The sequence below is a fragment of the Perissodus microlepis genome, chromosome 13, assembly GCF_051167445.1.
Source record: "Perissodus microlepis isolate ML-2025 ecotype Zambia chromosome 13, ASM5116744v1, whole genome shotgun sequence".
NCBI lineage: Eukaryota > Metazoa > Chordata > Actinopteri > Cichliformes > Cichlidae > Perissodus > Perissodus microlepis.
The window spans coordinates 23567173-23583682 of NC_140473.1; the positions used below are offsets into that span (position 1 = coordinate 23567173).

Sequence of the window (16510 nt, forward strand, 5' to 3'; positions counted from 1 at the left end):
CAAGATCTAGATTTTGCACAGAGACATGAAGTTCACTAAAAGTGCTGCTGGAGTCATAAGTGTACATTATTTACACATGCAGGTGCTGTTGTGAAAACCTGAGTGTCTAATTCAGCAGAAATTCACCAGACTTAACAAGTTCACTTTTTCTTTTTAAGTTATGATTTACAGGAACATCTGTTTTTATATACTGACAACTGCAAGTAGTTTCCATTTTTGTTCTACTTGAGTGTATACATTGTTTTGCACTTGTGGAAATGTAGTTATTTTGTACTCTATACTTAATATAAAAACTTATTATAGGCTAGCCAAAGTTTTACATCAATTATATGTGAATACTTTTATGTATGCTCTTTGTCGATAACACTTATATACTTGCCCCTTAAATGCAGGACATTTTTTTTCCTGTGGTTCACTTTTCACACAAACAGCACTCAATACAGGAAGAGAATAGACTGGAGGTCTCTGACCACAGCATCCTGAATATGTCTCCTCTTGGCCCTAATACAGAAAGAACTCTGTTACACTAGTTGTATGTGTGAAAAGCAGCAGTGAGGAAACTATGTGCACACCTGGTTCCTGCTGTGTTTTACACAGTAGGTAGTGTAGTCTGAAGGAGTCAAACCACAAACCATTTTTACAAGTACTTCCTATATAATCATAGTGTGCCCAGCGTGAGTGCCACTGTTGCCAAAAATCGTAATCAAAATACTTTTTCAAATTTAGTGTTAAATTTTTATTGTTGAAATTGCTTCTTATTAGCAGGAATTTCTGACAATTGGCCCTAAGTACTTAAGAAATGTCAACAAACTGTTGGTTGAATGACTGCAATGCACCAAAATTGCAGTATGGTTCTTTGATTACACAAACATTTTTAAGAATACGTCATGTAACAATGAAGTCCCTGACCTGCCTTATAAAACTGAGATGAGGCATAAAGAGATAATGAATCATGGCTGTTGATACTTGGACTTTAGTGGTGCATAATCCAAATTTTAAAAACAGGAGCACACTTGTTTTCCCACAAACCAGTTGCTACTTGAACCATTAAAGTGACTGTCCTGAATCACTGTTGGCGCAGCCTAAATAATTATCTTTAGACACTGTACCTTCATACTGAAGGTAACTGATAGCACTTTTATCAGGTCAGGTGCAATACACAAAATGCTACTTCCTTGTTAAAACTACTGAAACCAGCATTACAAAAAGTGAAGCATTCCTTTACCACATTACACTCCGAGGAGCTAATTCATTCTCTTCTTTTAGAAACAAAAAATACAATCAAGACTTTGTTGATAAGTTAAGTCTGACCTGTCCTGATCCTGAAAGGGGCAGTGGTGTTCTTAGGCAAGGGAATAGTAGATGCAATAGAATCAACATGTGTCATGGTTGTGGATTAGGCTTTAAGGGTCTATGTCAGGATTCCCCAATCCCAGTCCACGAGGGCCGGTGTCCCTGCAGGTTTTAGATGTGTCCTTGATCCATCACAGCTGATTTAAATGGATAAATAACCGTCTTTAAGTTCTCCAGAGGCCTGGTAATGAACTAATCATGTGATTCAGGTGTGTTGACCCAGGGTGAGATCTAAAACGTGCAGGGACACTGGCCCTCGTGGACTGGGATTGGGGACCCCTGGTCTATGTAAAACATTCAGGGAAAAGAATTTCTCAAAAGAACAAAAGACTGTAGTACTGATTACGAAACAGACTAAACACTAAATATACGACAATTCATTGACCTGTACATAGGACATTAGTGCAACTGAAGTGCATGTTGAACTTCTAAAGAGTGCACACCGTATAATACTGAATTATGTTTACAAAGCAGATCTGTATGCTGTAGCAGAAAACAGTCATACATTTTCATTTTAGTTGAACTTTGAGCAACACAAACCTGCTATATGAAAGTCATTTTAGACACCTTTTGTTCTCTTACCTTCAAACCACTAAGAGTTAAAACTGTTACTTCTCTCTTTCTCTACAGATGGAGGAATCCACCCCGGCTGGACTACAGTTCTGACTCACACACGTGTATGAATGTGTTTGTGTTGGTGTCTGTGTGTGTGTGTGCCTGCAGGCGTGCAGAAACCATTTGTGTGTGTGACCAAGTGTGCGTGTGTTAATGAGTTGTGTATGTGAGTCTGACTGTGGAAGACATATAATTATCTGAGCATGTGCTTTTGCCAAGTTGTGGAAGGCACCGTACTTTCCGTGTACTGCAGATGAGCACACGAACACACGCACGCACACAAACACAAAAGGAAAAGGAAAGGGAAACAACTTTATTTCATTTTTTTGAGATTTTATGCCAATAAACAAACTGATGTTTGATCAAATACAGATCTCATAAAAATAAAATATATTTGCTAATAAAATATATTTTGCTTCTATAATTTCTTTTCTGAAAGATGTACATAAAGAGATTTTATATGCTTCACTTAGATGTTTCACTAATACTTCCAAATAAAGTGAGCATATTGGATGTGTGTGGATGTGATATAAAAGCCTTCAGCTGAGTATGGCAAACAAGTATCTCTCAAAGTCATAGTCTTTAGGCATAAAATTCAGCTGCAAATGGGCTACTGGGGAAAAATAGGGGGATTCTGTTTTCTTTTAAAAAAGAAAACGTACACATGACTGCTTCAAACAGAAAGTCTGACCTTTACATTGGTTACACATTCACAGTTGTTCATATTAACAACTAAATTCTATTTAAATAAACAACTTTCTAAAACCAAACATATGCAAATTAGAATAAAAAGATGGTTTCTATTGACAAATAATCACACTGCTCTGATTTTTTGATTAAATTGAATGTAAAAAGCTTTATTTAAAATTGAAGCAATAATTACAATATGTTCAGTGTACAGTTACAATATTAACAAAAGACAAATTTGCTACAATTTTACTGGGTCATTTGGATTGTTTGTCTCAGTTCTTGCACAAACAACCTCCATCCAAGAGATGCATTTCTGTACAGCACTTGCAGCAAAAGCAAAATAAACCGCTATGTCTCTGGGTCCACTATACTGTGTGTTTTATCTTTTTAACAATTCCACTGATTTTTTTAATCTTATTTTCCTGTCATGAGAAGAGTCTTAATAGTCTGGCTTCTTTTGGCATATCTGTTAAACATTTCATAAAATGCCTATGGATAAATGTACTATGTAATTTTTCCATGTAAATAATTAGAGTGGAAAAGGTGTTCGTCACACCTTCAAAAACCAGAACATTTCAATCAGGGGTTAGAGCCACCTTAAATTCCAAACAAAGGCAAACTGATGCAAACTGAAGTTTTCATAAATCTAAAAGTTGTAATCACAAACTCTGAAGGTAGCGCCTATAATTGTTGGCATCAACATGCATGCATCACTGGACCTCAACTGTATTTATTCATTCATAAAAAAGCCTTTGCTATTCCCAAACAAAACAAAACTCAAGACAACAAACAGAAACAGGGGAGATTTTAACTTCTCAGCCTATGCAATATCAATTCTGGAGTATAGTGGATAATAATTTTGCTGTTGATTTCCCACCTAGGTTATTGTCTAGCCTGCCTGTCTAGTCTTTGATTCATCTGCAAATATGTTTACCTTTCAGCAGCCCAAACGTGCCATAAATTATGCCAGTCTACTAAGGAATGCCTCAAAAAGAACATGTTGAGGGTTATGGATTTGATTAACCATGAAAGGTCATATACAACAACCCAAATATGATCCCATTTAAAAGTTATGGGGGGATTAGAAAAGTGCAGCAATATCAGTAAAACCCTTAAAAACTTTTGCAACTTTAGACATTTAGCAAGGACAGTTATAACAATTATACAAAACACCTGCTAAAAATGATTTCTGCCGAAGGGGACCAAGACCAACGGTGACTCTCTTTCTCCACACATCATTACATCTGTTCATGCTTTTGTCAAATTCATGACTGAAAAATTCTTGTCATGTCGACCACCTTTATCAGTCGGCGCTGAAGATGTGCCAAAAAAGCTAACAATTTGCAACTTGCTTTTTCACATAACTGTATGTAGATAATAGCTGTTATCTTAAAGCCCCAAAGAGCACAGCACAATATGCGAACGCAGCCTGAGCAGTGTTAAAGCGAGTCAGTAAAACCCTGAATGTAATACAAGTGTTTCTGTGCTCTAACACCTACAAATGATAGGCGGAGAATCTGCACATTGCCAGGTTTCCATATCAGTTTCATAAGCCGTTAATTCATCTTTCAGTTTCCTCCCTGCCATGCTCTTCTCTCACACTCCAGCTGTAATACAGTACTTCAAAATGAGGTTGTAGGTTTCACATGGCACGATATCAAAAATCAACACGCAGTTACAGCGATCTCAGTGTCACAGCAGAGACAAAGCAAAAGCACTTAGGTTTGGTGCACACGAACACACACCTGGAACGTGTGTAATTCCAAACAGAGACAAATCAGAAAAGGTTACATGGTATGCAATACATTACTCCAACAGGAAAAGATAGAACAAGGAGGAAATACAACCAGAAACAGAAAGTAGTGTAAAACAACTTTTGCATTTTCTGTTTAGGTTACGCTGTGGCAGTTTTGCTAACATAAGTGGACAAATGTGGTTCTCGGAAATAAACAATACATTGGTAAGAGCTCTTTGTGGTTTTCTGTGATTATGTTATATCTCTTTGTATCATTTAATGTATTTTTTATGGCCATTAATGTCTCTTTGTTGCGATTTTTTATTTTAATCTTGTAGTGGTATGTTTCTAGTAGCCCATAATACCAATAAGCCAGATGTGTACGGTGATGTTTATATGACAAATATAATCTATATGACACTGCTGTCAGAAGTGGATTTTTAACAATACAAGTACAGATTATTCTAATGACTTTATCCACTACAAGTAATGCTAAATATCTTTAGATAATGCCTGCAAAACCTTCAATTAGTGACCAGTCCTAAACCATCTCATCATATCATAGGAGAAAGCTTGAAAATGATTACTTATAGCTGATGAATAGCTATTAAAATGTAAGATTACACAGCTGACAGAGTAGCTGAAATTCTTATGTAGCAGTGATAAATACCGGCACATTAATGTATCAGTGATTTTCAGTGGTGTTGACACAACTGTGCAAACGTACATTTGATTATTGCTGTGTTACAACAAACTTTTGGGCTAACCTCACAGGGAGTCGTCAACAGTGATTGAACTACGTTGTTTCTGAAGTTTTAAATCAAACACATGTATCACACATAATAGCACAGTACATCTCCAAGGTTGCTCACAGGGGCATAAAAAATACTTCCCTATTTTTGTTTGTGTCATGCTTAAACAAACATGCACACTAGGCAATGTCATTTTATTATTATTGGTACCGATCAAGTTAACGTATATTATGTCAATGAATTTGGGAATATTCAACTTGTACCATTCAAACCAACATGGAAAACATGAGTTGTACACAAATATAATTGGTCAGTGTTCACATTGGACCTTTGAAATACAGTGTTTAATGCTTACTACTCCAACCAAACCTAGTCAGTCTGCTTGCTTGGTAAAGTTTGTCAGAAAAGTTCAAGGAGTTGGCTGTGCACCATGCTTTAAAGGAGGTAGGGATATTGTGATTATTCTCAAAAAAGCCAGTTAAACAGAGCGTCTGTGTCTTTTTTCCTCTAATTTTCATGAATCACATCATAAGAAGTATTGGTTGATTTGGTTTCCCACCTCCAATAAACTGTAGTGCACAGTTGATTCCTTCAACTTTCCTAGTAGAAGCATGCACTTTTGGTATTATAAAGTGCTTCGGTTAAATGTATTTTTGCATAATCCTTTGACACCACATTATATTCAGATAGCAAACAATGTTCAAAGTCAAGAAAATGGACTGATGTATATTTACCCTCAACATTCAAATGGGAGTAAATTCTGATATTTGTAAACACAGACAAGAAGAGAACTTTTCGGATGAAAAGCCTCCTCTCTCAGTGTACTCAGTTGTTTGTATTTACTTCAGATTTAATCAGGATTAAGTGGTAACATTTATTTTTTCGTAACATAACCCAATATCTATTTTTTTAAAGGATCATGAATTCTTACATTTTAACACAACAAAAGTTATCATTGGCATCAAGAGTTCAAAGATACAAATACATGTTTTTAATCTGAAGCCTCTATTTCCGCTGTTCGCTAATCACTTAGTTATTTAAGAGTCTTTGACTTGCACTATTCAATGTTTGGTGTTTGTCCAAAACTCAACTAACTATTTAATGACCTGGCAAGCGTATGGAGACTTGGCCAGGTCTGAATCACTGTGCTAATATACGGATATCGTGACCTTGTCAAGAAACCATTGCACTCTGCCTGCTAATGGTAAAACCAGATGCTTAACGAAGAAGGTGGAAGACAGTAATGGTTGATTCGTTTAAATTTAAAGGTTGCATAATGCATAAACAAGACACTATGAAATGACACTATTTAATAGTTTTGTTGTTCACTTTGTTCATCAACACCACTCTGCTAACTGGATTTCAACTTAGTAACAATTCCTCCAATTTTGTTATTGAACAAAAATGGAACACTCACATTCAGATTTTGGTTATTAACACACTCTTTTTCTTTGCTTTAATGCTGAATACAAAATGACCAAAGAAGAAAACTGTTATTGCATTTTGATGTCATCTTGTAGGAAGCCATGGACACAGATAGTATTTGGTGGTATAACCCATTTTTGAGTTCTCTAGTGGAGACTGGAAGACTTGTATCTACTACTGCAGGAAGTTGGTTCAATATCATCTTGTGTTATGATTAAGGGTTTTTTGATAAAGTCTAAAAGATGCAGATGGTAAAATCTACTTGGGTGGGCTCAGTTCATTATCAGGTTGTGCTATATATTATGTACCAATTGTTGTTAAAGTAGTCATGAAACACAGTGATAAAACATCAATTTTGCAGTTTTAGAAGACAACAAATTTCTATGCTATATATGTTTAGAAAACAAATGAAGATTCATACAGATGTCTCCTGCTATATATCAGTAACTTAAAAGTACCTTTTAAGGGATAATAATCCAGATTATAGATCCAAGAAAAACATAATAACCAATTCATTTGCCACAAGTATTTTTAAAAACAAGTTGGATACTGATGCAAGTCTGGTCCGGCTGATTCCTACAGAGGTCATGAGTCTGCTGCATGATGGCAATGAATGTGATGCAGGTGCAATTCCAAACCAAAGTCATCCATTTTGACAGATATTTTGACCTGGGGTGAACATAATCTTTGTACAAAAAAAAATTGTATAGAAAGCTAGCGAAGTAAACGAGAAACTGTTCAAGGCACATTTGAATTTCCACAGGCGTCATTTTGCAGAGGCATATTAAGGTATTGCGACTGCCCCTGCCCACAAAGAATTGCAAAATCTTGCCTCTTTGGTAGCATCACAAAATCTTTGAGGCCATGACGGAAAAACATTGGTGCAAACACAAAAAAGGATTAGAGTTCCAGGAGACAACAGGAGTCTTTTTCGCAAATGGAAAAGCAGAGAGTAGAGGCTAAAAATGAGTTCCCCCCAAAAAAAGTAGATCCAAAAACAGTTAGTAAAAAAATGCTACGTCTGCCGGGTTTCTAGGTCTACCACTCTCATTTTAAACCTGGGTGTCCTGGGTGTTTGTATTGCCTTGTATCCAAATCCATCGCCCAATCAGTATCAGCAGTAGGCCTACACAGATAAGGGTGACAGGCTCCTGGTGGATATGAGGCACTATGTTCGGCAGGAGAACAACCGGTCTAGGTGCCCTCTGGAACAGAAAGAACAGAGAGAAGAAGAGATATTTTAGTTAATGACAGTTATGCTTCATAGAATACACATGTGACTGCATTAAACTGTAACAAAAACACAGTTATTGAAACAAAAGCTAACTCCTTGTTCTTACTAGAATATCTTGTTGTATATATGTGGGCTTATATAAAATCAACCCAATGCTCCATGAGTTGGTTAACAAGTCTGGTGTTACTTAACTGTGCTTCTTACTGAGTTATTTGACAACAACAACTCTGTTTGAGATGTCTTAAATATTCACTTTAGAGCTTCTTGATGTGGAACTATAGACTAATCATTGTCTAATCAAGAGAAAAAGGTAAGTATTTTAGGGTGAGGGTGCTTGATGCTAATCCTTGTGCAAGTAATTAACAAGAAAGTATTTATTGTATGCAGTTTTATATGCCTAAACTTAATAAAACTGTTAAACTGTTTTATTAAACAACATGTACAGTAAAAAAAAAAAATTATTTCTACATGAAGAATTTGCATTAGCATTTGCATAGTGTGTTGCCATATCGCAAAATGTTCTGAGTGTGCAGTGATGTAGATCTAAAGCTCATGTAAACACCCTGTGATCACTTGACGTTTTAAATCAAAGGGGCAGACACCTACTGTATGTTTACGTCTACAGGAAGCACGTAAGTATAGTTCTCAACATCCTGCCACAACTCTCTTTTTACTCTCTCCATCTCCAGGTGTGAGTGCATTTTTGAATGTACGTGTTTATATGTATATGTCTTCTTATATTTTGGGTTCATATGAAAGCTTCTGATCTTTCAAGTTCTGACTTTTTTAAAATCTTTTTTTATATGTTGCATGACAGCAGAATTTATACAGGTGATCATACTCTGAGAATATTAACTACCTTTACATGAGAGCATACATACACATTCCCAGAACAAAGAATGTGGTACTGTAACAAAAGCTGTCACAGTCCTTTCACTCCAGCACACACTTTTAATTAACAGTAGCTAACCTGAAAGTTTGCTGCAGCTGATATTAGCAGCACTTCAAAAGCCCCATCTACTGCCCAATACTGCCTGATAAACTCCATGTTACCGTTTGAGAAAAGCCCACAGCAGATGTCAAACATTAATGCTGTATGTATTCTACAGTGACAATGAAATGGTTCAGTACAGGAATGTATTAAAATGGTAATTTAATGTTGCACTTCCATACAGTAGTGGAAAACCAAGCAAGATACAAAGATGTGAAACAGGAAAACCTCTAAGGTTAAGCTTAGGAAATGCCCGATACACTGACTGAAACTCGACAGCAAGTGCCGAAATGCCAAACATAACTGAAGATGATTGGTTTGATATAATCTGAGCACAGAAGATGTTTTTACAAACACATATTGTGCAAACTGTTAAAATAATAAAATAAATAAATAAATAAATACTAATGAAATTAGTTATATTTGTCTTCTGTTACTGTTACATTTCATAGTTTCTCAACTTCTTTGTGAATGAGGGTGTGCTACTGTGCTCCTAATTAGTTAATTGCTTTATAAACTGTTCAGTCAACTCTGCTAAAAAGAGAATTGTCAATACAGCGAGTAAATTAAGTACTGAACATGTCACCAATTTTCTATGTATTTCTAAATGTGCTGTTGACCACATGAAGAAAGGGAGGTGCAACAAAGCATGACACCAGCTGAAATCTATTAGTAATTAGAAAGCAATCCTGCCAATTTTTGCAAATTAAAATCAGCTGCTTCAGTCCCAACTGATTGGCCTATAAAAACGTCTCATTACCAGGTGTTACACAAGAAACCTCTTGTGATCGATAAAGTTACTGAGCAGACCTTTGTAGCCTTGATGTTGCGAAACATTCTGATGGTGCTGGTTACAAAAGAATTTCTAAACTACTGAAGGTTCCAGTGAGCACTGTTGGGGCCATAATGTGGAGTTGGAAAGAACATAATTTCACTGTGACGACCACAACCAGGTGCTCCCAGCAAGAAGAATGAAAAGAGTTATCAGAAGTGTTATTTAAGAGCTAAGGAACATATGTGGGGAGCTACAGGAAGATCTGAAATCAGCAGGTACAATTGTTTCAAAGACAAAATAATAAGTAATGCATTCAGCCGCCATGGCCAGTGTGCTTGCACACCACGCGAGACTCCATTGCTGAAGAATAAGCATGTCGAAGCATGTTTAAAGTTTGCTGAACAACATTAAGACAAGCCTGTGAAATACTGGGAGAATGTAGTCTGGTCAGATGAAACCAACATCAAACTCTTTGGATGCCATAATACACACCACGTCTGGAGAAAATAGGGCACTGGATATCAACCCCAAAACAATTTCACATAACTGAAGTTTAGAGGTAGGAGCACCATGGTGTGGGGCTGTTTTTCAGCATACGGCACTGGCACGTAATTGAAGGACGGTGGAATGGAAAAATGTACCAGGATATTGTGATTAAAAAAATCTGCCGCAATCTACCAGGATGATGATGATGATGATGTTGAAACGAGGGTGGACCTTTTTAGAAGGACGATCGTCCCAAACACACTGCCAAGGAAACTCTCAGCTGTTATCAGGGATTCCCAGGGAATGGCTCACAGTAGTCCAATTCCTTGGAATCGTTATTTTGCCTGCCTATTGATCCCACTTATCGGTTCTTGCAGTCTTGTTACATTAAGCTGATTTTAGTTTGTGTGTAGGAGGAAAATAGTGTTGCAGTCTGCAGCATGGATATGGACATTACTTTTATTTTTATTGCACAAGGATGAGAGCGTGATGGTAAAGTGGAAACCGCTCCAGGACAGAAACAACTGCATTATACTTTTAACATAAGTTTGGCTCTTTGCAGGCACCTGTACAGACAGCATGCTAACGCTAAACTAGCCAAGAGCCCAGGGTGATGTTAAAGCTGAGTAAATGCGGACCCCTGCACAGCACCGTGATAAAGTGAGCCATCATTTGTGGTGAAATCAGCCACACGTAAGCTCACACGTGTCTTCATTTGGATAGAGATTTGTGCTGGTGTGTAGGGCTGTAGCCTCAGGTTAATGCTGTTAATGGTAATTATGACACCTTTTAGAAACACATTTCCTTAGGAAACTGGTGATGTGTTCAATACTTATTTTACTTGCTGTAGCTCCAGTGACACATTCAAGCATTATCACAATGTCAAGCTGAATTTGCTCAAATTTTCTTTTTCAAATCATTAAAAAATAAAAGTTGAAGCAGACAAGCTAAAAGCTGAGTCTGGTTGGATTTTGGGTGCCCAGTCCTCTTGTCTGCATGTTGTAACAGAAATCGCCTGCCTTGTTTCACACTGTGCCCCTCAGCTGTGTCTATTTGTAACTCCTTGCCTCAGTCATCTAGATACACTTGGCAGGCTGTTGACTGAAACAGGTGTTTTCTTTTCTGTACAGTAACCCTGCAGCTGATCGATCAGTGTCTTGGCCTCAGTCCATTTCTTCAGCAGCAGGAAGAGTAACTTTTCAGTAATAATCTCCCTGGTCAGTAGAACAGGAACACATCCTCAGGGTGGATGCTCAAAAAAAAAACTCTCTCCAGAAACAACAAGGTTCCTGTTATTGTGGAAGGGGATCCCCACAATGAAAATTATGTAGTAACTTGTGTACACAGAAAGCCATTTTAGACAACAACAACAGAAACTTTAGCTACTTCACTCAGACACAATGTTGTGCAAGTTACTGAATGTATTTTCTTCACCCAGTTTAAACCTATTTTAAGAATAAAACACCTGAGTAACTGAATCCTCTCTTATATAATTAACAGCTGGAAATTACAGCCACAACTACCCGGAGTAGCTAACAGTGGATGGTTTTGGTTGAACTGCAGCTTTCAGGTGTGAGTTTTAATGAGTTCCGTTCAAAATGTTTGCTTAATGCTTTTAAAGGAAACTGCCATACGTGAATAATTTAAAGAGCAGCTAAGGAATTTACAAGAGTAGGAAGAATCTTTTTTTTCTTTTCCCTCACGTTGTGGCATTAAGCCTTTCAGATTTAGCCCGGATGGACAGACTGTGCAACATCATCCAGATATCCGCTGGCACAAAATAATACTGCCTGCCCCAGGCCACACTGTACTCTGAAAAACAGGATCTTTACAGATGCAACAGGGATATAAAAGCTGTGTGGTTTAATTTGAAAAGTGAGCCAAAAGCCACAGAAGCCTCTAATGCCAGAGGAGGAAACAGGTGAGGGGAACACTAGTTAACCCTGAAATGAATCACAATGTGCTTCTAATTCCACATCTGACTAAACAAACAAGCAAGTTAGATGACCAAAGAGCTAGCAGAATGTTTATTTGAAGAAGACATGACCCTGATTTTTTTACACTGAAACAGCTATGGCAGGTGAAGGTAATGGGGTATAGCTTATCAACCGTAGGGTTAGTTCTGGCAGGCAAATCACCGGTACCAGCTGATAACATTCCTAGAGCTAATCTCATACAGGTTGGTGTGCCATTTAAGATATCTATGCATATAGTTTCTGTAGTTGGGGTGGCTGTAGCTCAGCAGGTAATCTGCTAATCGGAAGGTTGCTAGTTTATTCCCTGGTTGCTCTAGTTTGTGTGCCAAATATCCGACAAGATACTAAGAGCCTGGATTGTTGGAGCACCCAAATTGCTCTCCAATGCATCCTTTGTGAATGTTTCTTAGATAGGAAGCACGTGTATAGAAAAAGGTGCTTATGCGAATGAGACAAGTTATATCAAGTGCTTTGACCTCTCAGGTACAGTAGAAAAGTGCTATAAAAGAACTGATCCATTTGCCACTTACATCCCAGCTAATGCTCTCCCTACCTGAGGCTTTCCGTGTGTGGGTATAGAAGAGTGGGAAGGCCACAGAACATAGCAGTGGTGCCAAATATAAATTGCTGTAGATGGAAATAACAATCCCACTTTACTAACTTCTCCTGACAGAAATGCTCTCAAATGGTAACGGCAATCTGGAGACAATCGCTTGGAAGATGTTAACATTATATCTATTAAATATTATCCTGTTAGCATTGTGGTGCTAGCATTTGGGTTAAAGTACCCTTGTGAATAGCTTCACAGAGCTGGTGGGACTGAAGACTTAGTTTTATTATCTGTCAGTGGTTTAAATCAAATTCACCATGACAGAGGGGAAAAAAATTGCACATCTGGAAAAACATCTTATTCTGACAGGACATGTGATACTTTTTCTTCCTTTGTGGATTTTTCCTCCAGTAATCATCACTTTATGAACTTTTTAACTTTAAATCAACAATTCAGCTACACCAGTCTAGGAAATAGCCGATCACCGGCAGAGAGTCAATACAGTAAGACTGATTTCTCTAAGGCTCAGTTTCCCTGAATGTCATCAGGGGACTGTTGTATTTGGCGGCAAAGTGAAGAGTAAATTCTCCACATGTTGATTTTTTTGGCAATTTAGTTTCATCTCCGCAACCTGAACGTCTACCATTACTATATATCAAGACTCTTGTCTTGAGTGAAGTTAATACCCATTAATTCAGCCTCCCCTTTCATTTGGCATCAAAAATTGGCGTCTCACATCACACATTACCATTAGAGCTTTGCCTTTGTTTATAGTAGAATATTACACTGGATTTCAACCCGAATAAGAACTTTTGTAAAAGCAATAAAGAGTTGCAATTTTCCTTCGGCAACTTATTTTCTCTAGGCCTTCAGAGATGTTATTATACCTTGTTGTTATGGAAACAGTGAGATTATTGTTATTATTGTTAATTTGCTTGCAGCAATGTTTATCATGTTGCACATTAGAGACTTGTCTCTCCTCAAAGCAGCGTTGGAACACAGACACAAGGTTTGTGGGTTTTTGTTTTGGTTTTTTTGCTTTAGTTGGCAGCGTTTCTGCACTCTTTCGTCACCTCACCAACCACTGTAATGATTTGACTGTCATGATGGTCTTCAGCTTGCAGAGTAAGGGAAGGGCTCCTGTTGGCAGATGTATGGGTCTCAAGACACAAAGCAATCTTACTGAAAGCTTTTTTCATTATAACGTTTTATTTAATGGTCCATTGATGTCTAGATACTATTATAATATATTAGCTGTTTTTGGTACACTGAAGAACATGGGTTATGTGGTTTATCAAAACCAGTGCAATGAAAAACAGGGAAGCTCAATAGGAACTGCTTGGATTCACAGCATGTGAATTTATTCCAAATTAAGGATTTGGATTAATTTCATATCCTGACCAAAAAGGCCAAAATGCCACTTCTGAATGATCTTCCAAATCACAGTATGTGCTGATCTATAGTCATGCTTGGCTGCAAATGAAAGCTGAGAAACTATGAATGACAACATAACAGGAGGATGTGGTGTACCTGAGATGAGCCTGTATGCAGACTATCTAAAAGCACCTCTCATTGTTATCAAATTAACTGCATCTAAGCTATAATTAGAACTGGACTAATAATACTTTATTTGATAACATGCATGCTGGAAGTTTCTTTACTTCATAGAGTTCAAAGAAATAGTCTGCCGTTTTGGCAAACAGACTTGTTTGCTTTCTTGCTGGCAGTTTGATGAGAAGATCAATCTCAGTGTCATGTCCATGCTTTGAGTATGAGAGCAGAACGTTTTTAGCTTTGCTTATGATAAAGAACAGCAAACGGTGCTTTACAATATCACATATCAACATGTTTTAACTACTTTCTTTTGCTGTTTTAACATTACTGTAAATCCAGGGATAAACCAATAAACATCTTAAATCAGAAACACTGTGTATAGGGTTGATCTGTTACTCTGGACGATTGGTTGTATTTCACAGTCAGTATAAGAGGTTTGAATTGCACTGCAATCAGAAGCAGATGTATTCCTTTAGCTGACAAACTGCGGGCTGAGAGACTGACATGAAACCAAAACCAGTTTCCCAAAAAACTTTTCATTTTCAAGCTTACTGTATACCTCAGGATTACAGAAAGGAAACACGCGCATGCACACCCAGACACACATTGGTAATTCTCTAATAGTTTCCTCATTTGAACTCTTACCTCAAATAACCTCATCCTTCATCTGCGAATAGAAAACCTGCTGCCACAAATCATTTTCCTGCTGTCACTGCAACTCTGCAGGCTCCTAACAAGTAATTCATACAGCACGTGCAAACACACGAAGGTACCACCGTGTAGAGTGCATGCGTTTGCCCACACACACCCACAGTAATTGCTAGTGGGATGTAACAGCAGGCAAAGTGTGACAAAGATGCCAAAGGACGAAAAGCCAAACTTTCACAAAAACAGATTCAGAAAGGCAGGAAGTCAGCCAATCATCGGCAATTCACCAGTCAGGCATTTAATCAGTAAAAAAACATAATTCAGCCCATCAGTCAAACAAGATGATACAATTCATCTACTTAGAGATAAAACAGTTTATCACAATTACTGCAGATTCTTTCATGTTTGCACAGTGAATTATTTTGGTCTGTTTGTTTTGGGAAGCCACAGGTAAATGAATCCTTTACTGTTAACATCGTGCCTTTTAAAAATGTTGCTTACATTTATGTTGCTGTATAATTTGATTTGATTTCAGCTTAAAAGAGCGACCAGTTTAAAATCTTTCATTGGTGATCTGAGACTCCAACATTGTTTTCCACTTTTGTATAACAGTAGTCTTTTTTTTTTCCTTCAACATCAGCACAATTAGCAAACATGCATGAGTCAATCTGCCAGTTTTAGAGCACTAAAGTCGAGGATTCCCCACTGGCTCTTGAATGCAGCATATTTAAAAACCTCTGCAGTGTTACCATGACACTGAGAAATATTAAAAGCTGACCAGATGCACTTTTGATCCAGAAATCTAAAAATTGTGGATGCAAAAGGTGATGCGAATGAAAAGACAGCCAAGTTGTGCGCATTCTGCAAGTGATTGTTTCTGCCCAAAGTCTTTGAAGACAGACATCTCTGATGCAAGGGTTTTTAAGTTTCTCATCTTTCTATCTTGCTCGTTCCTTTCACAGTGGAAACATTGAGTCAGCCACTTCCAAAGAGCTCGTGTGATTTTATTTGGTTACCACAACTTACTATGCTGCTTCTCAAAAATAGCTTTCAAAACAAGGCTACACTTTCAACCACACACATACACACACTGATGCACACAATGCAAAATGACTCAGGTTTTGCTACATTATTTTTCTGTCTACTGTTACCATCTCTGTGGTGTCTGTGCCACTTTGAATTAAAGTGTTTTTCTTTTCTTTTTCAGTTGTTTCTCTTTTTTTAAAAAAAAGCTTTAAAACAAAAATATGCCATGGGTCTTACATGCATGCTATAGCTTCACTTAATCACATACCATTGCTAAAATGAATGTAAAATTTGAGTTCTGAATGCAAAAGTACTGCAACCAAGTATTAACAAGTTCCTTTTCCTGTAAAAAATGTCTTTACTGTCAGCTTGAACATCTACTCATTGATCTTGCACAATCTGTCCAAACTGACATTCATAGAGTTGCACTGGGAAATATGCATAATAACGGCTACAAATACTTGCATAACAATGCCCAACTCTTGCTACTGAGTTGACAGATTAAATTTTTTTTCTGTGTGTACTTTTTCTGTGTGTACTTGAATAATGCGTGAAAGGTTGGGGTGTTCTGAATACCATTCTTTTGAGGGCTTTAGAGAGGTGGTGGTATTCAGAAGCAAATAGTTACCATAACATTAATTCACAATTGTCGCTATATTTACAAGTAAAAATATTCCTCTGAGAGAAAGCTCGAAGCACC

At 37.4% G+C, this 16510-nt stretch overlaps 1 protein-coding gene across 1 annotated transcript in view; it reads right to left on the minus strand.

Moving 5' to 3' along the window:
• Nucleotides 1-2797: 2797 nt before the first annotated feature.
• Nucleotides 2798-16510, minus strand: part of LOC146375185 (uncharacterized) — a 30567-nt gene continuing 16854 nt past the window's right edge. The window contains exon 4 of the mRNA XM_084949035.1: nucleotides 2798-7775. Coding sequence (XP_084805161.1) covers nucleotides 7623-7775 — 153 coding nt within the window. The 3' untranslated portion in view covers nucleotides 2798-7622. The remainder of the gene's footprint in view (nucleotides 7776-16510) is intronic.